A 26,368-nucleotide genomic window follows, 5' to 3' on the forward strand; every position below is an offset into this window, starting at 1 on the left:
TTCGAAAGTCCAATTTATCCTTGAAAGTTAGTAACTATGAGTGCGTATAAGAAAAAAAAAAAGTAAGGTTATCTTTGATAAGGAAAAAGGAGGACCATAATTGATTACTCTTGAAATTTAGAAATAGATTTGAAGTGGCTATAAGTGCTGCCAATTATTTTAAATCTCTTACTATTTCCAAAACTTACTAGAATTAAGATAATTCCAATAACATGTTTGAAGTAGATCTAGTTTATAGTGCATTAGTGATCTCTAAGTTGTTGAGATAGTTATATTTCTTCTTATGATATTTAGGAACTTTTAGGTTGGATTTTAGTTCAACGAAAAATTCAAGATGTATATAGAACTTTGTGTGGTGAGGTGACTTAGTTTAAATGCCAAATCCTTTTCCAATGGTATTTGATCTTTATGTGCCAAGTTCAATAGAGCAATTGAAGGGTTCATGTAAAGGTTGATTTTTAAAAAGCTTATCTAACTATTTTTTTTAGTTAGCTTTGTGTTCTATCATGTTACTAGTCAAAAGTATGATGTTAATCTAAACATTTGTGGCTTGAAATGACTCGTCAAAATACTAATGGACATTTTCATATTTTCTAGATGTAGGTATAATTGTTTCAAGTTTTATAAGTGAGTAATGCTTGTGTATATTGATATGACTTGGTATTTCATTGTAAAATTATATTGAATGATATTTTGTAATAATTTAACTATGCTCTTATCTTAATAGAAATGTAACTACTTTGTAATTGTATGTACTTATTTTTTAAATATAAAAAATACTTAAACTTATGACAAATTAAAGACAAGTAATAATGATTAGATATGAACATGAAAAAATACTCCCATTCCATTGAATTTTCTATCCACACATCCTTTCACCTCATCAAACTAGAAATACTAGTATTTTATCCCATCAACATAAATTGAAATATGTACTCTATTTTAATATATAAAATACCTTTTTAACCCATTTTCTATTTTACTTATTTCCATGCTCGCCTATCTTCCTCCCCTTGAACACCTGGGAGCAAATGCTACTTTAAATAGAATAAAATAAAATAAAATAAAAACAATTTAAATATAAAAAAAACATAAATAATATATGTAATTGAAAGAAAGAATCACGATTTATTCAACAATATTAAGAAGACGCTAAATTTTTCGTTCACCGAGCAGACAAAGATATCCTTCCAACTTATATATCTCAGATCTGGATGACAGAACAATATTTATACAAACAAAACCGGACATATATATAGCCATCGCTATAAATTCTCTGTCTGCATCGTTTTATTTACAGAAAGAAATGATAGAGCGAGATCTGCATTAATAAAAAGTTTCTGGAGCGGAATTCAGTGGAGCGAAAATGGAAACCCACGAGGAGACCAATGATGGGCTTGCAGAGAAAGTTAAAAACAGAGGTTCATCTTATTCTTCAGCATCTCCCATTGCCGTCGTTTTGAGCTTCTGGAAAGGTATGGTGTCTTGCAATAGTTTCTTTGGTCTTAAATTTTATATTTTGGGAAATTTGGGATCAAGGAATTTTTTATTTTTTTTTGTAATCACATTCAATCATTCCTTTACTCAAGATGAATTGCTTGAAGATCTGCTTTGAATTGTAAATCCAGCACAAAACCCAGGCTAACTTGAAATTTAAGGGCTTGGAAGCTTATATCGAATAATTAGTTTCTATATTTGGATTTGGGAGAATTATGGAGTTTATCTACGCTGAATTCTGATTGCCTCTATAGTTAGATTAGCTTATGAACTTGGTTTTCAGATTTTTTTTTTGGTTTATTATAATTGAACAGAATCCGTCCCAGTTTAAATCTTTAGGTTCTGAATGCTTTATATTGAACTACTAGTTTCTCAATATGTGCTGGAGAAAATTGTAATGTTCAATTTTATTTGGAATGCAATATGAGAAGATCCTAAGAAAAAATGATGAAGCTTTCTGTTTATAGGAGAGAGAGTAGTGTGCTAACAATGCTGCTCAGAGCCACAGTGACAGTAAGGGCCACCATCTTCCGTTACTTACATTTTCCTACAGAAATTACAGGGACCTAAATATTACCATAGGCTGTGTCTTAGATGTTGAAAACCCAAACATCTCTTTGCCTCGGTTGGCCTGCATTGCTTTCTGTACATTAATTACTCACACCGACTGGAAATGGACCAATCATACAATTGATTCTGCTTTTTTTTTCCAACTTGGGCCATGTTCTCAAGATTTGCAAATGTGGGTCACACTTGATTGTACTCCATAATCATTGCATCACAACCTCACTACATTTTCGCTGGGGTTGAGCAAACTGTAAAATAGTTATTGTCTTCTTTTATTTTTAATTTAACCGACCTTGAAATTTTAAGGAATAAAACAATGCTACAATCCAAATTGTAAGAAATTGGAAATCACAAAATCTGTTTTTTCTGTGTCTAGATTTCTCTCAGGATGAACAATGCAGCTTTCTTATTTCTACTCTTGGTATCCATCTGATGTAGAGTGGCATGGAAACGGATATGTATCAGATATGGAAATGGAAAATTTTCAAGACTTCGTAATTTATATACCGCTAGATATGAAAATTATAAAACCACACACACACACACATACAGAAGATTGTGTAGCCATACACATGATGAAACTAAAACCAAAACCTCAAACAACATAAAAGAGCCAAACATGTCCCGGGCCAAAAAAGAAGGGGCAAGGTAGCCTATATGATCATCGACCATGCATCTTTAATCTAATAGCCTGGGAAACCACAATTCTTCAACTTGGAAAATTGGATATCATGAATCAATTCCTTGCATTTAGCTGCCTTGCGACTCACAGAACCTTCTAAAGTTGGAGGCACATTCAGATTTTTGACTTCAGGAAGAACATTTGAATGTGAAACCATCAAATTAGTATTAGTTGAAAATTTGTTAATTCAGAAAACCCCTGAGACTCTTCCTTCAGCCCCTGAATCAAGGCACACAATTCATCTCCAACCACAGCCACCAGAGACGCAGCTGTAGAAGCACTATGCTCCTCTTCTTCTGCAAATGTGGTATCACTGTCCTAATGAACCAAAAGTTGAGACAGCGAAGCATGAACTACCAGATGAGGAACCTTAGCCTCCAACCTGCAACAAAACTCTTCTAGAATAGAGGCCCGTGAATGAGCAATATTAGTGTCTTCAACCTCCTCCAACCCTAGTGTCTTCAACCTCCTCTGAACCCAAGATATTTAATTAAAGGAATATCACCCGTAGATGAACAATACAAATGCATTTTAGACACTGAATGAAGACAAATCCCTTAAAATATGGATCCCTCCCAACAACAACAACCCTACGAGCCATAACACCAACCAAAAACCACAGCAAACGCCCAAGCAGCAATAACTGAAAAGAGAAGCCTTCACAAACAGCCAAGCAATGCTTAATGCCAAGCATCAGCAATGGAGAAAATAACCATCCGAAGGCTCCACACATGGGAGGGGTCATCTTTGTAACCATGAAAACACAGGAATACATGGCCAAAAACTTAAAGCTGTATGAGGGAAGCAAGGGAATAAATCATGCTTGTCATGAAAGAAATATGATACCTTACTTGAGTAGGTAGGATGGGGTGACCAAGGAAGCTCCATCAAAAGAATCTCCCCTTAAAGTCCATGAGTTCACTACCATACGAGGAGAAAGGGGGAGCAGCTAGGGGCCCAAATTTTCAAAAGAAAAAAATAGCTAACCCGTTCCATGATGTGACCCTATCACTTATCAAAGCTGTGAAAGGGTATTGGTCAATACCTTGGTTGGCTAAAAAATTTGCGATCTTATTGGCTCCTCTAACAAATAGCGACAAGTGTGAAAAAGACCTCTTCAAAGGAGACACATAAGGCAATCGCTTCTTCAACCAAACTATTAAATTTCCTATTACGGTAGGATTGTGTATGCAAACCCAATATAACACTCAAGGAATCAACTTCCACAATCAATCTTTGGCAACTTTAGGAAACCACCAAAGCAATAACTTTAATTTCCACTCTTTATTCCAATTTATTATTAGTTAAAGGACTCAAAAAGAAGTAACCACCATGAATAAATGCTCCTTGGCTATTGTAAAGAACAACATCTGCTCTAGCCAGCCCTTGGTTGCCTTGAGAGGTACCACCAAAGTTTAGCTTCCAAAATCCTTTTGTAATCCTAACCCATTTAGCTCTATGTAGCTGTAATCCCCCCTTCTAGGTTTAGGCCTGTTTTAACCATAATTAACCTATTCTAATGTACTTATGACTTAAACTAAATTGATTAGGAGACAATTCTATCTTAATATGAATCAAATCAGTGACATTCCATAAACTTATCAATAAGTAACTTGCTCATCTATCAATAAGTAACTTGCTCATCTATCATACATCCATAATTCTTAATGCAAGTGTCAATCTTTGTTACTACTTCAGTTTTAAGGAAGAAGAGGATGTGAATGTTACCCAAGCGCTTAGATACCAATTACAATAGGTTCCCTCAAAGTTTACAGATCCAAGCCCTTACCCTATCTTGGGACCCTGTCCCTCAAGGTTCTCGGGACGCTAATCCCCACCCTCTCTTGGGAATCACCCTATTGTCTGGATTTAGACTGCCCCTCTTGGAAACATCTCATTCCCATCTTAAATACTGACAGTAATAACATGATTTAGACTATAAGTATGCTAACTTCTCGTGTATTATGAATATATGTAAAATTAAGTATGACTGTCATACATATTGCAGTCTATATTAATAATAATATTAAATTCTGCATAAGAACATTATTAGGCAGCATACATATTAAGTACATCCTCATGCATACCATCAAGAGCAAGGATGTTACTGCCTGTGACTTATAAACAGTTCAGATCTGATTTGATCTGATCTAATCGATGGTGATCTCCTGGATCCTTTTGATTCCTTTCTTTTGTATCTCTCAATGTGGGGGGAGAGGTCATACCTCTTCATCATGTATGCCCTTTGGCAAGAGACACACCCTTTCACCATTATCACCCTTTGAAAGAGTGCAACTCTTCATTATTTCTGCCATTTGAAAGGGACACAACCTTTCGTAATCAGATCTGCAGTTCTTATTTAAATCTGTTGATTGTAACTAGGTAGGATGCGGATTCCAATTGCCTTAAGGCAACATTGGAATCCGCCAAGGGCTGGGCTCTTCTCTCCCCTCTCACACGCCACTCTAAGGGAAACGTGTTTCCTCTAATAGGGCCGACCCTATAACCCAAAGGATATATCTCACAAAAGCGATAAAAATAAATAAAAAGAACTAGTCCAAGCCGACCTCAAATAGGTCCCTTGCCACATACAAATAAAGAACAACTTGACCTCATTAATCATCTCATATCTTCCTTCACAAATGCGAATTAGCTCTGAAGTTGAATGCGAATTTCCACAAAAAAAAAAGGGGCGAATTTAGTCAGTTATCTGCTGTGCATGAATGCGAACTACATCTGCTGCCAAGGTGTAAACATTAGGTGTGGATATCTCCATTGAAAGGTGCGAACTGCTGTCAAGAATAAGGTGTCAAAAGTGCAGAGCAGGTTGCTGGTTGATGAAAACAAAAGTGCAGATCTGAGGTGCAAACCTGATACTGATTAGCCATCTACATCAGCCCTAAGTGTGGTCATATCAGACCTCTTAAAGAGATAAGTGTTGTGATCAGAATATTGTGTATAAATCATAATCAGATCTGAGGATCTTTTCTTGTTGGGTTTTTCCTCCTAGGAGGTTTTCCTAGGGTAATGTTGTCTTGTCTCATTTTTATCTATTTTGTTTGCTTTTTGTCATTCACTAAGTTGAAAACTCTAACAAAAAATAATCTAATTCTAGTTACTAAATCTGTTTTCTGAGTTTACTGTTAATCTGAAAGTAAAACTAACATGGTATCAGAGCCCTAGGTTATATATATTAACTTTCAGATTTCAGTAGTCTTTTATTCCAGTTGCTGTTTCATTTTCTGTCAGGACAATGACAGGACTGAAAGTTGAAGATAGGCTTAAAGGGGCACTTAACTTTGCTGCCTGGAAGGTTTGCATTTTACTTGCTCTTGAGGAAGATGATCTCCTTCAATTTGTGCAAGACAAAGAGCTGACTGTGCCCACAGATCAAGAAGAACTAAAGCAGTTTAAAAGGAATGCCCTCAAAGCCAGAAAGCTCATCATTGACTCAGTCAGAGATCACCTTGTCACCTCTATCTCCAAGTTCACTACAGCCAGAGAGATATTCAAACATCTAGAAGGTATTTATGAGATCAATAACCTCAGTTGAGCAATTGCATTAAGGCAACAATTACTTCACATTAAAATGGCAAAGGAAGATTCAGTTATGTCTTACTTCATGAAGATCTCTGAACTAAAGGATCAACTAGGCACAATAGGTCATGACATAGAAGACAAGGACATTGTCATGATCTCATTGAATGGTCTCCCAGACTCATGGGATTCCTTCATTCAATCCATAAGTGGGAGATCTGAATTCCCAACCTTTGATCATCTTCGGAACGATTGCCTTCATGAGGAATCTCACCTTGCCACAAGAAGAAAACTCAAGAGTCCTCAAGTGGATGATCAACATATGCTTGCAACCCAATGCAAGAAAGGTGGTAATTGGAAAAAGAATAATCCTAAGAGGAATAGAGAATTTAGACCACCAAGTTCTCAGAATTCTTGGAAGAAACCAAGAGATCTCTCTCGTTCGATGTTTTAGATGTGACAAATTTGGTCACTATGCTAAAGAATGTCAGAATGAACCCTCGCAAAGGGAAGCCAATCTAAATGAGGTCTCAAAACAAAAGGAAGACTTCTTATTCATTTCTGCCTTGTCAAGCACCATACCCACAGATAGTAACACATGGCTGATTGACAGTGGTGCTTCCAGACACATCACAAGCTATCGTGAGCATCTTTCAGACCTAGTAGAAAAGGATACCAGTTTACATGTGGTAATTGGTGATGATGCTTGATATTCGGTAAGAGGTTCTGGCACTACCTTTTTAAATTTAAATTCTGGTATTTCATTTCACCTTAGTGATATCTTATTTGTTCCTGGAATTAAAATAAACTTAATTTCTATTTCTGCTCTAGAAGATAAAGGTTATCAAGTAGCATTTTCTGAGGGTAAAGTACTTGCTTAGCCTAAGAAATCTAGTTTTAAATTTGCTCGAGTTGTTGGAAATAGATATGATAGTTTGTATAAGCTCTCCACTAACCCTGTTCAAGCCCTCATTAATGAGGCCCCTAAATCCTGTGAGCTATGGCATCGAAGGCTTGGACACTTACACTTTCAAGCTCTTTCTTCCCTCGGAAGGATAGTTAAAGGTATGCCTAAACTTAGTCAATTTCATGATGATACTTGTAAAGGTTGTGCTATGGGTAAAAATGTTAAAAGTTCTTTTCATAGAAGTGAAAGTAGAGCTAAAGAAAAATTAGAACTTGTTCATTCTGATTTATGTGGACCTATGTCTGTAGCTTCTGGATTTCTCTACTATGTAATCTTCATAGATGATTTCTCTAGGAAAACTTGGATTTATTTCTTAAAGACTAAAGAATCTGATGAAGTCTTAAGTAGATTTAAAGAATTTAAGGCATTGGTTGAAAACATTTCTGGTAAAAGAATTAAATGTTTAAGGTCTGACAATGGAGGTGAGTATACCTCTGACAGTTTTTATGACTTTTGTGTTGAGTCAGGAATTAAGAGGGAGTTCTGTGTTCCCTACAATCTTCAGCAAAATGTAGTTGCTGAAAGAAAGAATAGGACTATTGTTGAGGCTGCAAAGGCTATGATCCATGATCAAGACTTGCAGACTTTTCTTTGGACTGAGGTTTCTAGAACAACAATATATATTCAGAATAGATGTCCCCACCGTGTTCTAAAGAAAATGACTCCTGAAGAAGCCTTCACAGGATCCAAACCTGACATCAACCACTTGAGAATTTTTGGAAGTCTTGTATATGTTCATGTGCCTAAAGAAAAACGAACTAAGTTGGAGCCTTTCGGAAAGAAGGGGATGCTAGTTGGATACAGTGAATCCTCCAAAGCCTTTAGGATCTACATTCCAAGTCAAAGGTATGTTGAGGTAAGTAGGGATGTTACATTTGAAGAAGATATTGCTTTTAAAAAATCAAAAGGTTCACTTGTTGTTGATGAGGTTAATAATAATCAAGATATGAATATTAATACTAACCTTGAGATTCAGAGGGAGTCTGTTGAGCCTCCACCTCAAGAAGAGCATAATGATTCACCTGAGCCTATGGATCCTACGGATGTACTTGGTGACATTGTTGTTAGCAAAAAGAGGCCGCTTTGGGTGAGAAACACCATTCAAGAAGTTGAAAGATTTGCAGCTCCCAGTGGCACCTTCAGAGAAAGCAAGAGACCCTAAGTATTCTCCAACTACATTGCATTAATGAACAATCTCATTGAGTCTGAGCCATGCAATTTTGAAGAAGCTCTGAATCAGCATGCCTGGAAGTTAGCCATGGATGAAGAATGAGTCAATCATAGTCAATCATCAAGAATGATTTTTGGGACATTGTGCCTAGACCTAAAGGTAAGTCTGTTGTTTCTTCAAAATGGTTATTCAAAATTAAACATAATGCTGATGGTAGTATTGAGAAATATAAAGCTAGATTTGTAGCTCGTGGTTTTTCCCAAAAGGAAGGTATAGATTATGAAGAAACATTTGCTCCTGTTGCTAGATATACCTGTATTAGAACTATAATAGCTATTGCTGCAGTTAGAGGTTGGAAGCTATATCAAATGGATGTTAAGACTGCTTTCTTTAATGGTGTCATTTAGGAAGAAGTCTATATTGAACAACTTGAGGTTATGAGATTCATGAAAGGGATACTCATGTGTGCAGATTGAAGAAAACTCTATATGGCCTCAAACAGGCCCCTCGTGCTTGGTATGAAAGAATTGATAAATACTTGTTAAGTTTAAGATTTTGTAAGAATGATGCTGATTTTAACATTTACTTCAAAATATCCAATGATGAAATGCTAATTTTGGTTTTATATGTGGATGATTTATTTCTTACTGGTAAAGATGAGCTTATCATTAGATGTAAGAAATAATTAGCTTCAGAATTTGAAATGAAAGATTTAGGTCTAATGCATTATTTTCTAGGTCTAGAAGTATGGCAAAGATCTAACGAAATTTTCTTAAGTCAAGGAAAGTATTCTATTGATATTTTGAAAAGATTTAGAATGATGGATTGTAAACCGATGTCTACTCCTATGGAATCTAACTTTAAGAAGTTGAGTGTTTCTGCAGTTAACTCCGATTTTGCAGATCCATCTGAGTACAGACAATTGATTGGATCCCTAATGTATCTAGTTAACACTAGACCAGATATATGCTATGCAGTGAATGCTCTCAGCCAGTTCATGAGCATGCTTAAACATGTTCATCTTGTTGCAGCCAAGCACATCCTAAGATACTTGCAAGGCATAGTTGGTTATGGGTTGAAGTATCCACTTAACACTCCAATAACCCTGGAAGGTTACTCAGATGCAGATTGGGTAGGAAGTGTCAAGGACAAGAAAAACACTTCTAGCATTTGTTTCAGCTTAGGATCCACAGTGATCTCTTGGGCTTGTAGAAAACAGTCCTCAGTAGCACTAAGTACAGCTGAAGCTGAGTACATTGCAGCAAGTGTTGTTTCTAGAGAAGCGGTGTGGCTTCGTAAGCTCCTTGCTGGGTTGTTTGGACAACCTTGGGAACCTACAGTTATTCATTGTGATAATCAGAGTTGTATAAAGATGTCTGTCAATCCGGTGTTTCATGACAGGTCAAAACATGTGGAGACTCATTATCACTTCATTCGAGATATGGTGCAAAGAGGCACCATTCAACTGAAGTATGTCAGTGCTGATGATTAGATTGCAGATATTCTTACCAAGCCCGTGTCGAGAGTAAAGTTTGTGTACTTCAAAGATAGACTTGGTGTTGTGGAAAATGAAACATTGGTTGAGAAGGAGTCTCAACCTCAGTGATACATTGTGTTGTATCAACCACCCTCTGCGGGCAATGCAAGGTGGTATTGTATTCTTCTTAGGGAGAAGAGCAAATGTAACCATCCTCTGCGGGCAATGTAAGATGGTGGAAAAGATCCTCTCCACCCTCTGCGGGCAATGTAAGGTGGATCCATTCTATGCTTGTGTGCAAGATGGAAGATTATGTTATGTAATTCCAATCTATGCTTGTGTGCAAGATGGAAGACTACAACATTCTGATTATGTAATCCATTCTTTGCTTGTGTGCAAGATGGAAGATTATGATATTCTGATTATGTAATTATTTCCTCCCTAGTAAAGAGGGAGTGTTGATTGTAACTAGGTAGGATGCGGATTCCAATTGCCTTAAGGAAACATTGGAATCCGCCAAGGGCTGGGCCCTTCTCTCCCCTCTCACACGCCACTCTCAGGGAAACGTGTTCCCTCTAATAGGGCCGACCCTTTAACCCAAAGGATATATCTCACAAAAGGGATAAAAATAAATAAAAAGAATTAGTCCAAGCCGACCTCAAATAGGTCCCTTGCCACATACAAATAAAGAACAACTTGACCTCATTAATCATCTCATATCTTCCTTCACAAATGCGAATTAGCTCTGAAGTTGAATGCGAATTTCCAGTAAAAAAAAGGGGCGAATTTAGTCAGTTATCTCCGTCAAAAGGTGCGAACTGCTGTCAAGAATAAGGTGTCAAAAGTGCAGACCAGGTTGCTGGTTGATGAAAACAAAAGTGCAGATCTGAGGTGCAGACCTGATAATGATTAGCCATCTACATCAGCCCTAAGTGTGGTCATATCAGACCTCTTAAAGAGATAAGTGTTGTAATCAAAATATTGTGTATAATTCATAATCAGATCTGAGGATCTTTTCTTGCTGGGTTTTTCCTCTTAGGAGGTTTTCCCTGGGTAATGTTGTTTTGTCTCATTTTTATCTATTTTGTTTGCTTTCTGTCATTCACTAAGTTGAAAACTCTAACAGAAAATAATCTAATTCTAGTTACTAAATCTGTTTTCTGAGTTTACTGTTAATCTGAAAGTAAACCTAACAAAATCAGATTTGCACTTCTGATTTTCAAATTGTCCCCCTCTCAAATGAGGTTCTCTTCTCCCTTTTATGTCTTATTGTTGAAGGAGTCACAACTTTTCCTTCCATGTCTTTTGACCATTCATCAACTTAATTAAATTTAATTAATTATATTTAATTATATTCTTTTAAATTTTAATTAAATTATTTATTTGTATTCTTTTGTATTTTAATTTTATTATTATTAAATTATATTTCAAATTAGGGACATTACAGTAGCAAGCAACCTTTTTATCCTAAGTTACCAGTTTGGGTTTGGGTTCAATGGTTTGGTTCACGGGTTTAGTCAAAATGTTTTTGAGGGGTGGATTCGTTGATACAAAAACATAAAAAAAAAACAGAAATATATACATATTTGCAGCAGCAATTAGGTTCAAAATATACCACCATATCAATAGTCAAATAACATAGCAAAATACGCTACCATATTAATATTCAAATATTGGTCAAACTCAAATTTCATGATATATATTAAAGTATAAAGTTAAAAATAATAATGTCAAGTGTCAACAATCAGCCATCATTGACCAAATATGATATGGGTCATCAAAAATATCATCATCACCGTCCATATTAGTTGACTATCTTCCTATAGGTTATTTGACTTGGGTTTACTTGACATGACAATCATTTGTAATTATGAGCTCTATAGATTGTAGTCTCAATAGGCTACAAATGACATTTCATAGATAACAACTTGATGACTATCATATCCATGGCCCTTCATAGAACATTGTGATACATAAGATACCCTGCATAGAACACTATGATCTCTCTTTTGATACCACTAGCAGTTGAAGTTTACTATCACTCTCATGATGGCTTCCTTGTACGCTATCTTTGTCTAGCGCTGTATCACAAGGTCTTTACGCATATTAAGACTGCTTCTTTTTGAGTTTATAGGACCTTGAAGTGTGTCACGAATTTGGATAAGGCTTAAGTTTTCCTTAAGTAATGAAATGGCCATAAGGTTTTTACATAGTTCTAATCCTTGCTCACTATTATCTACGGTGTACTGCTCCTACACACTTAATAGAGTGCTGAAGGTAGTCATTTGATACTCTTGAAGATAGAATCCACCGTCTTCAACAATGATAAACATGATTCATGCATTGTTATAAATTTGATACCATTAGAGATTGAGAATTGAATTTTCAAGGGTTTGTGCTTTATATTAGACCTTCCATTTTCTTTCTAGCATGGTAACCCAATGATTACTCCTTGATGCCATGGTTTTGACAATTTATTTATTATTGCTATACATGGATACCTTATTAAGTAATGACACTAAATGATTACCAAGATATTCAATATTAACAAAGGAGTGAAGGTCTCCTTAAATAAGAGTTACAAATGATTTATTTGATAAGGATAAGATTGACGACTAAAAGAATAAATAATATTCCTAAAGCCTATCATGACAACTTATTTGACCATTAGAACTAAATATTACAATATTATTTTAATACCCTTCCTTAACGGTCAATTTGTCAACTGCACTAAGCTTATCCCAAAATTTTACAAATTTGTCTGGACTCAGAATGTTTACAATTTGGTCCTCTATTGGAACATGCTACAACATCATTGATCCATCTTCTACAAGTTGCCGTATGAAATGTCAGTGAAGCTCAACATGTTTTGTATGCTTGTGGAAGGCTGTATTCTTGGCCAGCTATAGTATCCTTTGGTTGTTACACTACAAGGGTGAAGGCCTTGCTTGAGACATTTGCATGTTTGAAAGCATCCTATGTAGCCATATTGCCTCACATGCTGCTTTGGCTGTTCCTGAAAACTCTGCTTCTATTGAGGAAAGAGCTACTGCTTGCTGCTTCTTATTGGTCCATGTGATTGCACTTGTACCAAGACTGAAAATATACTTAGAAGTGGACTTCTTGTCATCAACAGTTCTTGCCCAATGTGAATTTGTGAACCCAACCAGCTGAGGATTGTTTTTTCTATACAAGATGCCAAAGTCGAGTGCCATTTTCACATATCTTAGTACCCTCTTCGCTGCAACCCAATGCTTTGCTTTAGGTGCTGTCATGAATCTGGAAATGTAACTCGCAACATTGCTCAATTTAGGTCTAGTGATTCTAAGATAGATAAGGCTGCCCACTATTTGCTTGAATGTTGACTCATTGATTACCTTTGAGTCTGTTTTGGCTAAAAGCTGCAGCTCTTTCTCCATAGGTGTAGACGAGATCTTGTAATTTGTCATTTTGAACTTGTCTAGCAAACTCCTGATATATTTACATTGGGTTATGAAAATACCACCACTCGTTTGCCAAACCTCTACACCTAGGCAATAATGGAGGAGGCCTAAGTCTGTCATGTCAAGACCCCTGCTTAAATTTCATTTGATTTGCTCAATCAAACATGCCTCATTACTTGTTATGATGATATCATCCACATAAATTACTAGAAGGATGATGGCATTGCCTATGCTTTTGACGTACAAGTTAGGATTTGAAGGACTTCTTTGAAACCCCTGTTCATCCAAATACCTATCAATCTTTATGTACCATGCTCTAGGTGCTTGTTTCATGCCACATAGAGTCTTTATCAGTCTACATACTTGATACACCTTTCTTTCAACTTGAAATCCCTAAGGCTAAGTCATGGACACTTCTTCTAAGTCACCATTGAGGAAGGCACTCTTGACATCGACTTGATGGACTTTCCATCCAAATTGTGTTGCCATGGTTAGAAACAAGTGAATGGTGCTTATCTTTGATGTAGGAGAAAAAGTCTCCTCATAATCAATACCTTCTCTCTACAAGAATCCTTTAGCCACCAACCGTGCTTTGTACTTTTCAAGTGTACCATCAAATTTGTACTTGAATTTGTACACACATTTGCAGCCAATGGGTTTCATCCCTAGTGGAAGATCTGAAAGAACTCTAGTTTTATTCTTCATAAGATTTTGATTTTTCAGCTTTCATGATCTTTTCCCATTCACATTTACCTTTTGCCTCTGCAAAATCCTAGGGTTCATAAATACTCTAAATGTTAGCCATAAGAGCAAAGTTAACTGTGTTTTGCTTGCTCTTGCCTCTGGATGATCTGCTCTTGATCATCTCAACATCTTGAACATCACCAATGAGTTTTTCCCATCATTTAGGTCTCTTTGAAGAAATCTCTCCATTCAAATCAACGTGGTCACCGTGACTTGGGTTGTCTGGTACCAAAAGAGATTTACAAACAATTTATTGGATAAGGATAAGATCAACAACTAAGAAAAGCATATGACAACTAAAAGAATAAATAATATTCCTAAAGCCTATCCTAACAACTTATTTGACCATTATAACTACGCATTGCAATATTATTTTAATATACTTTACAATAAAGAAAGTAAAAATCACCCAAATTTGCTGGTTGGGTGCATCTGGAGGTGAAATTTGGCTTGGGTTCATCTAGGCCGAACGACAAAGTGTGGGTAGGACTTTGGCCAAACCCACAAAGGACTGGATCTAGACCCCAAACTTGGTTTGAACTGGATTGGGTTCTTCCTAGGAACAAACTGGTAACAATTTTTATTTCTTATCCCATTAATGGGAGATTCAAATTTTTTTGTTAGTCTATAATACTTATTTTGTTGCATTATATTTATGTCTTTAGTGATATACACACACATATACACATTTACATGTATACACATATACATGTTTCACAAATAATATATGGATTTATGTATATACATGTTACAATTTTATGTGTATATGTACATATGTAAACATGTTTCACATATAATATGTATATTACACGTATGTGTGTGTATATACTATATATGTTTATGTGTATAGGTATGTGTATTTACTTTTAATTTTTCTCTACAATTTACAATTTTTTTTTTGAAACCCTGATTGGTTACATCACTGGATGGTCTGGTGCCATATCCAAACATATTGAACATGGCCTAAATATGGGCTCATATAAGGATATATTTGGATACGGCATCCATGCTACATCAGGTAGTATTGTATCCATATCTGGATCTGATACATAGATACACATATCTGGGCAGGGCAGGGGAAGTATCTGGCAACTTTGGTCTAATGGGATTTAATTTTTAATTTTAAGAACTCATTTTTTGACTCTTGAGTGGTTTAGTACTTAGAAGTTTAACTCTACCGTCCAGGCAAACAACTCATGGCTGACTAGGATTCATGTTAAATGAGCTTTTCATTTGTCATTTGTCCAACACATTTGTAAGTGTTAGTGTAACCATAGAAGGGATTTTGCCTATTGCCTTAGTTTTGTTATAATATGACCTGTGTTATTCACCAGTTTTACTTATGCTGCTTATTAATTGTGTATAGTGCTTTGTCATAAACTAATATACAATATTTACCCAATCAAGTTTTATGCTCTCCTTGTTTGTTTGATTACACGTTTCTTTGATTTTTAGTTTGTTGCACATCTGAAATGAAAAACATATTAAAAAATATTTGAAGGTTTCAGCATGCTTCTAGTGCTTACTGTAGCATATCATATGCTAAAGTGTGAAGCTTATTTGCTTCAGATTCTTTCTATTATTTATGCCTTTGTTGATCTTTAAATCTTTCAAATTTGGTTAACTTGCTTTTTGCTTTGCAGAGTTTGATCTTGAGAATGAGAGAACTAAGCTTGATGACCAGGGGTTAAAAATTGCTGAGAATCAAGAAACTAGTCTGAAGAATAGGCGGAAACTTGCTGAAAGTACACGAGGTAAATTTATAAATAGATATTTGCAAATGGTTCTGCTGAGATTCGGGTAAATAGCTTGGTCTGTCTTAAAATGTTTTAACTCAAATAACAATGAAAATTCCTGTTATTAAGATCTCCATCCTCATGGTTATTGTATTCTCTTCCACCTTCTAATCATGTTTTGGTAGCTTTAGTTTCTTCATCTTGTTTACAAGAACATATTAATGTCCAAGATAGTTCCAGAGGTGCAAAAGCGTTATATATTTTTCAACTGAACTGTATCATTTTATCTGAAACTTGAAGTTACTTGTTGTCCTTTGATACTCAGATTTCAAGAAAGCTTCAAATGAGGAAAAGTTAAACCTTTTCAATTCTTTACTTAAAGGATATCAAGAAGAGGTTGATAATCTTACAAAGCGAGCAAAGTTTGGAGAAAATGCCTTTCTGAATATTTACCAGAAATTATATGAAGCTCCTGACCCATGCCCTGCTCTTGGGTCCACTACTGTAAGCAATTCCATTGCCAAAACTCTTGATGCTTTGGTTAGACAGGTTCTATTGATGCTCTACTCCTGTTTTATAGGGTTATTAAATATTTTTCCTCCTTGCGATATAGACTCTTTACAATGTTGAAACTTATTTTCATGTTTATGAATAAAATTTCTATTATAGAAAGACATTATTATACATACGTAAGAAACACACAATGGTCTGCGATTTTCATTTCCAATTGGAATGGCTTCTTGGGGTGTTAATACTGTAATATGTGACTGTATGTGTGGTTGTTTTGAACTTTTGTTTAGGATAGTTGTTTTGAATGTTTGTTTAGGATAGAAATTGATCCCCCGCTCAACTTTTCTTTTTGCTTTATTTTGCTGGTGCAAAGATGATATTTTGGTTTTTGGTATTGTTGCCTAACATTACATAATAAAGATGATTCATTTTTGTTTTGAGGATTTGAGAAAAATATAATATATTCAAACTAAAGAAAAGGTTAATGTTTCTTGTTGTTTGCTACAGGAACTTGCTTCAAAGGTTGCTGAATTGGAATCTGAAAATCGTAAGATGAAACATGAGCTTGAGGAGTTTAGAGCTGAAGCTGCCCATCTAAAAAACCAGCAGTCCACTGTTCGTAGGCTTGAAGAGCGTAATCGCCAATTGGAACAACAGGTAGAAGTTACATGTACCAAGAGATAGTTAAATTAGATTCTTTTATGTCCTTCCCAGTCATATTAATCTATTTCCATGGGATTCAAGTATCCTTTTGTAATTTTTGGTGGAACTGATTGTTCAGGTTTGTATACCTAACTTTCTTCAGAAAGTTTTTCATTGAATTTCTGATTGTTATGTGCATTCTTTGATAGAGGCACAAGAAAATAGATTTTAAGACATGCCTTCCTTGCTTCTTGTAAAAAGAACTTCGTATAAAAAATTATTTTCTTAGATTCTTTTTAAGGATTATCATGCTACCTCGTTGTTTGATTACACTCTCTTTCATGGGTAATGCTCCTTGGGGGTTGATTAGTACTTCTGTTTTATCTCTATGCTCCTTGGAAAGAGTTCTCTGTTTGCTATCACAAGCAGGTTTTGTAGAGGACTCTTTTTGGGAACTTGACATATTGTTCATGTTTGTAGTGAATTCTTTCCTTGTTGATTATCTTCCGAAATTTGTAAGGAGTTAGTGCAGTGAACTTGATCCTTTGTCTAAGTATGGTTCTTTTGAGTTTGAATTGACCCTTTATGATTTATCTTTCTACTTTTCCCACAATATTGCCTCTATCGTTGCCTTCTTTTTTGTTGATTCTTGTTCTTTGCTACTGACTTCAAGTCCCTTCAAAGTTTCCTGCCTCTTTGGATTAATCTTGTCTAAGTTGTCTTTCTTAGATTGTGCATTTGAGAGGAACAATTTCATAATCCTATTGTTGATTCAAAGTATGGTCCAATAGATCTAGCATTATTGATTTGAAGATGACCTGCTTATTTGTTGCTTTAGCCATTTGGTTATGAGGTGGATTCATATGAGAGTTGGACATATCTTTAGGTGTGTTGTTTGTTATTGGATGCTTATCTTTGGAGGAATATCTCTATGGGAGTTTTCTTTGGCCAAACAAGGCAAAATTTTTCTTATCATTGCATGCCCTCAATTGATTTAATAGGGTACATTGTATACTAACTTTATTTTGATGTAGTGAAAGACCTACTATATAGATTATGATAATAGAAATAGCGAAACTGTAGAGTTTAATGTTCCCTTTTGTAATTTAAGGAAGTATGAGATTTTTTAATTTATAAAAAACATTAATGGATACTAATTGATGAAATTCAAACCCTAGGCTATTACTAAACTATAATATGTATATTTTTAGACTAAATGTTAGCTCATACTGAATATAAAACATTAAATTAAATCTGAAAGTAATTAGATTAAACCTTCTGATGATGCACATTAAATTAATATAATATTCAAATTATCAAGTATCTTTAATCCACAAATTTTCTGCCAACACATAAATTAATCATCAAATAGCGATAAATAAATCCAAGCTTATTTATAATAAATAGCAGTATATCCATCTAATGTTGGCAGCCTCATCTAAAATGCTGTGATCCATAAAATAATATATAGTGCAAGACAATACCCCAATTATACCAGGCAACACATAAGATAGTGTACAGTGCTGTGAAGGCACTCCAATTGCAGATCTGTGACATATAAATTTTGAATTCTTCAACCATAACAACTGAAATTTACAAAGTATGCTGATTTGATATTACAACAAAATTTGTTTGCAAATATAAATTGTTCTCCAGCTGAAGCACAACTGCAATCCTTGTGTAGAATTGCCTAATTGGAGATGAGAATTTTCATTCTCAAATCTGAAGAGACTCCAAGGGGTTTTTCGTCCTTCAGAAATTTCCAACTAAGGGTTTTCAAAAATTGCCAACCAAGGGTTTTCAGAAATTGCTAACCATGGGTTTTTGTCCTTGAGAACTCTATTTATTCAAATTTGAAATGATGATCATGGATTCTTTCATGTGAGCCTTGACTTCTTTTATATAGGTGTTTTACTTGGGACTCTCTATTTTATATATTTTACTTTTATCCCCAAGTATTTAAAAGCACTTTTAAATTACATTCAAATGTCCCTTTTTGAAGTACATTTGGAATAATGTCTTAAAAACGTTTTTTAAACATTACATAGGATCTAGAATAATATTTAAATGGCCTTTTTTGAAAATGAAGTGATTGGGCCCATCTAAAATATTATAATTTTTATTTCCCTTGCTCTATCCTTTAGCCTATGAGAAAAAGGGGATAGGCTAGAGGTCTTCTTCATGGATCTAATTTTGAAAAGGGGACATGATAGTTTGTCCTTCCCAAAATTGCTTGCCTCCAAGCAAATGCAAACCCAGATGCTCAAGTGTTATTGTGCCAACAGTATGAGTCATGTTGTAATGTCCATAGAGGTTGGATCTTGTTCTTCTCAAGTGAAGTCACTCCTGCCAGAAAACACTATGCATACTCAAATGCTTGAGTATCATCATGCCAACCCATGTAGCACCTTTTATGGGGAGGTTCTTCGAACACATTGAGAGCTTCATGATACTTCTGTTCCTCAACTTTTTCTCATCGATGCGGATGATGGCATATCTTGCTTGTCTTGAGCTTGTTGAAGATGATCCTTGAATGCTCTCAATGTGTCTTGGTGATGCTCAAACAAGTCACTAGCAGCCAATACCTTACTATTAGCAAATACCAAAATGACAAAAGTTAGAGCATAATAGCCATATGGTACAATAAATGAATACATACTTGTGGACATGTGATAGGAAGTGTTGTATCTCCTCAAATGCTCTTCAATCCATGCATTTACCCTTTTTGTTTTTCCATTGGTGTGATGGTGTGAACTGTGCTAGGGACTATTTTAATGCCTACCAATTGAAATAGTTCTTGCAACCACACACTAAGGAATCTACTATTCCCGTCACTCACAATATTGTGAAGCAATCTATGTAACTTAATCACTTCTTTGAAAAACAATTTAGCTACTTGAAAGGAAATGACAAAGAAGTGCAGATAGCTAGTTAGCTTATTCACAACAACAAGAATGTAAGTCATGGAGAGGCCCATGAGGAGCTTCATGGTTGTACTTTTCCACACTTGACAAGGCTTAGGCAAGGAGTGCAACCGACTCTCAATATGTTCCTCTTTGATTTGATGACAAATAATGCATTGTCCCTGATGCTTGAGGATATCCTAGATCTCTTGCAAGGCTAGGGATTGCTTTTTGAACTTACCACCATGTTTCTGCTGTGTATTCTGTTATAACTATGAACAGAAATCTGAAACCTGCAAATGAGTACCATAATAAATTTCTTGAATTTCCACAAAACTTTCAACCATATTGCAGGCTGAGGCCCTCATAAAATGGTGCAAGTCAGGCAGTAGTTATAAATACTCTGAAGACTGAAACTTTTCACAACCAACACAATACAAGAAAGACTTTTTAAAACCTATAACCCCATTGATGTAGATGACTGATAACAGCATACCAATGCTTGGAATCCTGAAAATTGGCAATATGAAGATGGTAAAATGACAACAATACTGAAAATCCTTGGCAAAAATCAGAAAGAGGCTGGAAATGATCAAACAATGATTGAAAATCCTTCAACAAATGGCAGCTCACTTTTGAAACTCCTAAAAATCAACAACCCAATGACTGAAAATACTTGTATGGCTGCAAATGTAGAATTGTAGTAGTTGAAAGTGATGATGACAAGAGTGCTAAAGCTTAAAATCACTATGACAACAGGCCTTGATAAGTTTCCTTACTGTAATATACTATCATTAGTCTCTCCCATTATATCTTGTTTGTAATCATTTGCAAGAATTTCTAATTTTGAAGCTATTCCACCGAGCTTCTGCTGCACTACATTGGCATTACCATGCATACCTTCTTGAATTCTTTTCATGGTGCCAATTTTTACTTCTTTAATAGGAAAGATATATCCAATGTGTTTCTTCCCTATTTCTTGATGAATTTCTTTACATGGTGGTAACCTTTGAAGTGTAACATTGAACACCATACTATGCTGATCCAAACTAGATTAAATGTCATCGTGATAAAATGTTTTTCTTATAAATGAAGTTGTCGTTGTCACCAATTGATGTGTGGTCCAAGCTACTTGTTCTATCCTCTTACCTATGATGATTCTTGGGGTTTCATCTTAATTGCCTCAAAGCAATACGCATTTTACCTTGAATTTCAACTCCATAGTGATCTCTCCAATAGAATGTAATCACTGCATGCCCAACCCTATGTTGGTCTCTCCTAGACCAATGACATACTACTTTGCAAATCATTGCACAACTTGTCTATTCAATGTGATGACAAGTCATGCTGTCTTGTTGCAAGGGATGGTGAAACCATCTTGTGGTTTCTTGTTCTCAGCAAATTCTCCTTTGTACATCCAAGGGTGGCAAGCCTCTCTATAGGTTGACTCCAAAAACTCCACACTATACATAATTAGAAAATATTGAATATCAAAATGAAATCTATTTTTCTTACCATCTTCCAACATCAAACATCTCACTGATCCCGCAAGTGTGAGTATTTCTTATGCGGCAGCCTAGAAATTAATACATAATCACCAATTCATCCTAAGTTTGTTGCATAAGTTTCCAAGTAGTTACAGTCATACAAATCTTAATTGCTATACCAAAAATAAACATAATCTGGTAAGTAAGCCTAGATTTGCAGAAGATTATTTTGGTGTAATGAGGGGCATTTAATCATATAAGCCTCATTTTATGAAGGGGACAAACTTTGACAGAATATTCCTTGGCCTGCTATCCCTTATGTGAGGAGAAATCACAAGAAGTGTAAAGGAAATCATCACTGCTTCAGCCTTGAGTAGGAGTTGCCGAAAAGGAAATCACAAGACCTTTTGCATTTGCCATTTAAAAGAGAATTTCAATTAAGGAAAATGAAAGAAACAACAGCTGGCTGAAGGAATAATTAATTACCATTATAATAAAAAATAAAGAACAGTCAAGGGATATTTTGAAGATTTATGACTGTTGGAGAAATAATATGTTTAAGGGAGTCCAAACAAGGAAAGGAGGGCATCCATTGATCATGGAAAAAATATATTTTATATCTGATTTTCATCCCTTGTGGAATGCGAAACATGGTTCAACCAACAGAGGACTAAACAGTCTAAACCCCTTAAAGACTAAAGATTTAAGGATGAAATCTTGCATGAAATCTCCAAAAATCAGCAACAAACACTGTAGTGCTATTGTAGTGGCACTGTAGCAGGTGGTAAAATATCTTCAAATCCTCAATAAATTGGCAAATTGGGATCCTCAGATGGAACCACCCAAAATGGGAAACAAGGGTTTTTGTCCTTGATCCAATATGATGAATTTGAAGAGGGTTTTCATCCTCTATAATTCAAAATTTCAAACACACCAAAGGTTTTCATCCTTGGATGCCCTAGATTGAACAACTGCTCAATTCTGAAAGTAGTATGCAAATAATAACTTGAATGATCTCCAAATGAAGAAATGCACTCTTTGATATACCTTCTCAAGTTTGGCCTTTGGGTCCCGTTGACGGGTGTTTTATAACCACACCAACACAGAATAAAATACCAAGGTATCTTATCCTCTCTTGAGCAAAATCCCATGTGTTCTAAGATTGCGAATGATCATACAGGTGACTCCAAGGTTCTTCTCTAGTTAGGTCTTGACGTGTGGATAGGCTCAATGGTCATTGTGATATGCTGGTAACACAAAGGGACTTACGTTTGGATAATTCTTTCACTTCTTTGCTGTGGCTGGAACTTCATCATTGGATATAGCAATTCTATGATGCTTTTGTTTTGAATGAACTGAACTGGAATGAACTGAAATTAAAAGGGGAAAGGGTGAGAAACCTAATTCTAATCCTAAGGATAGTGATATCAATGGATAGGGCTCTAATGGACGAATTCCAAATAAACCAAGTTATACTTCGCCAAGATCAACTACAACTCCACAAGAACTGTTGCAATCTTCCAAGGGTTATGTAAAAAAATTTCATATCATAATGAACACCATTGTAAGAAACAATGCACATTCAATGATTGAAGTTAAGAATCCATATAAAAGACTCAGGCTAACTTTACACTGCAACTTATAATCAATAAGATGCAAAAAGTATGAGCCATGGAAATTCATCAAACACCATCGCATTCTCCATTGAAATCAAAGCACTTCATCTAACAACTGAGAAATTGAATGAACACCATGCAACAAGCTGAAATAAACATGAATCCACCATATCTTCAATGAAATTAAATTTTATTTCTCTAAGTCTTACAACAATCTCTTCTCTTTCTCCTACTCTACTTCTCTAAGGAGCAAGAGCTCTCTACTTGAACTAATGAGCTATCTATATAATGAGTTACAATTGAGAAGGTAGGGCATTTTATAGAGATCCTCCCACAAATGAGATTGATTTGAAATCAAGGGCTGAGATTACAAGATGCAAAACCCTAATTAGGGTTTGACCAAAAATGAACCCTTTGTGGCACCAAGTAGTGGATCTTGTAATAAATAAGGCATCACACCCACTTTGCATTAAATGACCCTTCACATTTTCAAATTTCCCACTATGCATTAATGATCCACTAACTTGTTACTCCTTAAACATGGTAGCTGTCATGTGATGAATGAGCCACCACTTAGTCCAAACGTCCCACAAAAATAAATGACCCATCATGCCGTCATGCAATCAATAGATTCTTGTCCAAAATAGGATGACCATTATCTCTTTCATTGATGGTGAATGTGACGAATCTGGTCACGACAGCTTCCAGCTATCCTACGAAGACACTTGGCACAGTTCCATTTTGAATTCCAGCATTGAAGTGTCCTCTTCACACTTGGAGAAAAACTTCTCCCATCTTGATGCTGCTTCTTGAGTCCTGCGCATTGTGCTGGAGAACAAGGAGACATTTTCCAAATGTTCCTTCGAGAAGGATTCCACGAAGAAGAATTCATGCAGCCTATCCTTCAGATGATCCATTGTCAGCTCTTCATCAATCAACTTTCTTGCAAACGATGCCTCTAGTGGATTGAGGATTTCTTCCTAAACCTTTCTGATTGATTCCCTCAATGATGCTGACTCCTTACTTGTAATGTCCCATAAACATTACCCACTTAAATCATTCAATTTCAAGGAGTCTCCCATGGAGACAAATTTGTAAATAAGTTTTGGAAAGAGACCAAACAATCTTTACGATATTTATATCAACCATATTTGAATCAGTGATCCTACATATCAACTGAGGTGAGTATTGATTTAGTGTATTAAGTTTGCGAAGGCATCAAGGGTTGATAAGGAACAGCAATTACATCAAGGATGGATAGAGATGATAGACTATGGCATTCTAACAAGCATCGATTAGGAATAAAGATCAGTAGATCAATTTAAAAGAAACTAATCATGAGATTAGTCAAGCGATCATTAAAGAATTGTATAGTAATAATGATCAACATTCCTTAATGTATCGTCAAGTATAATCAGGCATATTTAATCAATAAAGTAGAAAGAAAGACTTATCAATTTTATGCAGAATTTAGTTGCGAAATGACAACGATTCTAATATGGACTGAATTGGTGATTACGTGAAACTTACCACTAATCGATTGAAGGCTAAGGGATGTGTTGATATATAGGGATTAGATATCGATTATAAGGGTAGCGATTAGGGAGGTCTAAACTGACAACAATATTTGTCATAATATGGTGCGATTAGTATTAAGGAGAGGAGGCAATGATAAATAGACATGTCTTTTGGAATACAACTCTTTAATCATGACCGCTTGAAGAGATGATAAACGGGCACAACTATTTGAATAAGAACTAGTCCTCATATCTTCATTGCCTGATCATATAGAAACAACAGGTATTTCATTCCTATTAAAGATAATCATTATATTGGATTCCATTGACAGTAATTCAAATCAGAATGTTATACCATTACTAATTTCATTCCTTCTATTAAAATATACATATGTAACCAAGCATCAGAACCATTACTAAGGTAATATTGCTTACTTAAGCAAATTGAAGTTGACTTCATAGTATTGGTTGCAAGCTATAGTTATCCTTTTGAAGACAAATTCTAAGTATCACCAGAAGGGGAAATTACGTTACTGAACCTCTCAAAGAACTCCTTCCCAGTGCAGATTGCATAAAACCATCAAGGGAAATCATATATCTTGTTTTCCTTGATGACATACCCATCAATCAATGTTTACCTGATAATCCCCATTAGTGCTTTCAGGCATGGAATTCTAAGTCCTGATAGATATGTGTATCTTCCCATGAATTGTCCATAATCTCTAGCTTGTTAAGGATAGATAGGATTCTCCAGTAGAAGTGAGCCAAGTCTTCAATAAATTTACTGGCTGAAGTGAAGACGTCCTTTACCCACGCCTTAGAGCATTGAGCCCTTCTTATTTCTTCAATCCCATGAATGGATTCCTTCGGAAGAGAAGAGGGAGGAACAAAGGACTGATCTTCCTCTCTAAATGGACACCTCAAGCGCCACGCACATTCACACAAGGCTTTGTCCTTGACAAGTATCTTTCAAACAGCAGTACTAAATAATATATGTCAATTACATCAAGTGTAATTGCAGATATAAACCCAAGGATCTCAAAAGATATTCAGATCTGATCAAACAGCAATAGGGAGCCTCTGAAATTTATTTTATAAATTTAATTGCAACTGCTGGAATCAATTACAAGCTGATATGCCAACTCGAAACACAAATTTTAGAGTTACAATGGTGATTGCCCTACTTACAAAGTAACAAACAGCAGATATGAAGTAGTGGGTGAGGGCTGGGTTGTGAATGATTATAAATGCTAATGGTATGGCTGAATCAGACTTTGGAATGTCAGTGTGCTGCTGAAAGGCTGTGATCTGATTGAAGAAACACATATACGAATACTGAGAAGGAGGGGTGAGCGTGGTTGAATCAGTATAAGACCAACTTTTCGTTTATTTAACACTTTAGCAGCCACAATGAAATAATTAAAAGCATCCACACAAATAAGAGACAAGATTTTACGTGGAAATCCTTTTGGGAGAAAACCACGGTGAATAGCTGCTCTACCGTCCAAATCCAATTCAGTAAAATGAAATCTTTTTTACAATAATTGTAGGCACCAACCCATAAGAGGCATGAATCTCCTACAATTGGACACCAATTTCTTTGAAGGAGATGCAACAACCTCCTTATCTATTAGAAACTTCTCGCTCTTCAACTTCCTATTTTTCTCTTCTATTCTTTTCATTTGCTCTTTTAGTGCTAAGGAAGACTCATCAAATTCTTCCTCGACTTGTGCCTTGGAGGCACACCCTAAGTTGACCGCTGTAATCTCATATTCATCAGGAGTAATCTCATTCCTATCTTTGTCAACTCTGGGAATAGCTAGGTGCAATGTCCTAGATCTTGACTCATCCCTTGTATCTTTGGAGAATTTC

The 26,368-nt window shown here is 35.6% G+C and overlaps 1 protein-coding gene across 1 annotated transcript in view; it reads left to right on the forward strand.

The window, feature by feature from the left end:
- Positions 1 to 1,127: 1,127 nt before the first annotated feature.
- The window catches only part of LOC131042792 (protein CASP), a 113,965-nt gene continuing 88,724 nt past the window's right edge, over positions 1,128 to 26,368 (forward strand). The window contains exons 1-4 of the mRNA XM_057976114.2: positions 1,128 to 1,475; positions 15,729 to 15,839; positions 16,147 to 16,325; positions 16,839 to 16,988. Of these exons, the coding sequence (XP_057832097.1) occupies positions 1,367 to 1,475; positions 15,729 to 15,839; positions 16,147 to 16,325; positions 16,839 to 16,988 (549 nt within the window). The 5' untranslated portion in view covers positions 1,128 to 1,366. The remainder of the gene's footprint in view (positions 1,476 to 15,728; positions 15,840 to 16,146; positions 16,326 to 16,838; positions 16,989 to 26,368) is intronic.

Source organism: Cryptomeria japonica, chromosome 10, assembly GCF_030272615.1.
Source record: "Cryptomeria japonica chromosome 10, Sugi_1.0, whole genome shotgun sequence".
In the NCBI taxonomy this organism is placed as follows: Eukaryota; Viridiplantae; Streptophyta; class Pinopsida; order Cupressales; family Cupressaceae; genus Cryptomeria; species Cryptomeria japonica.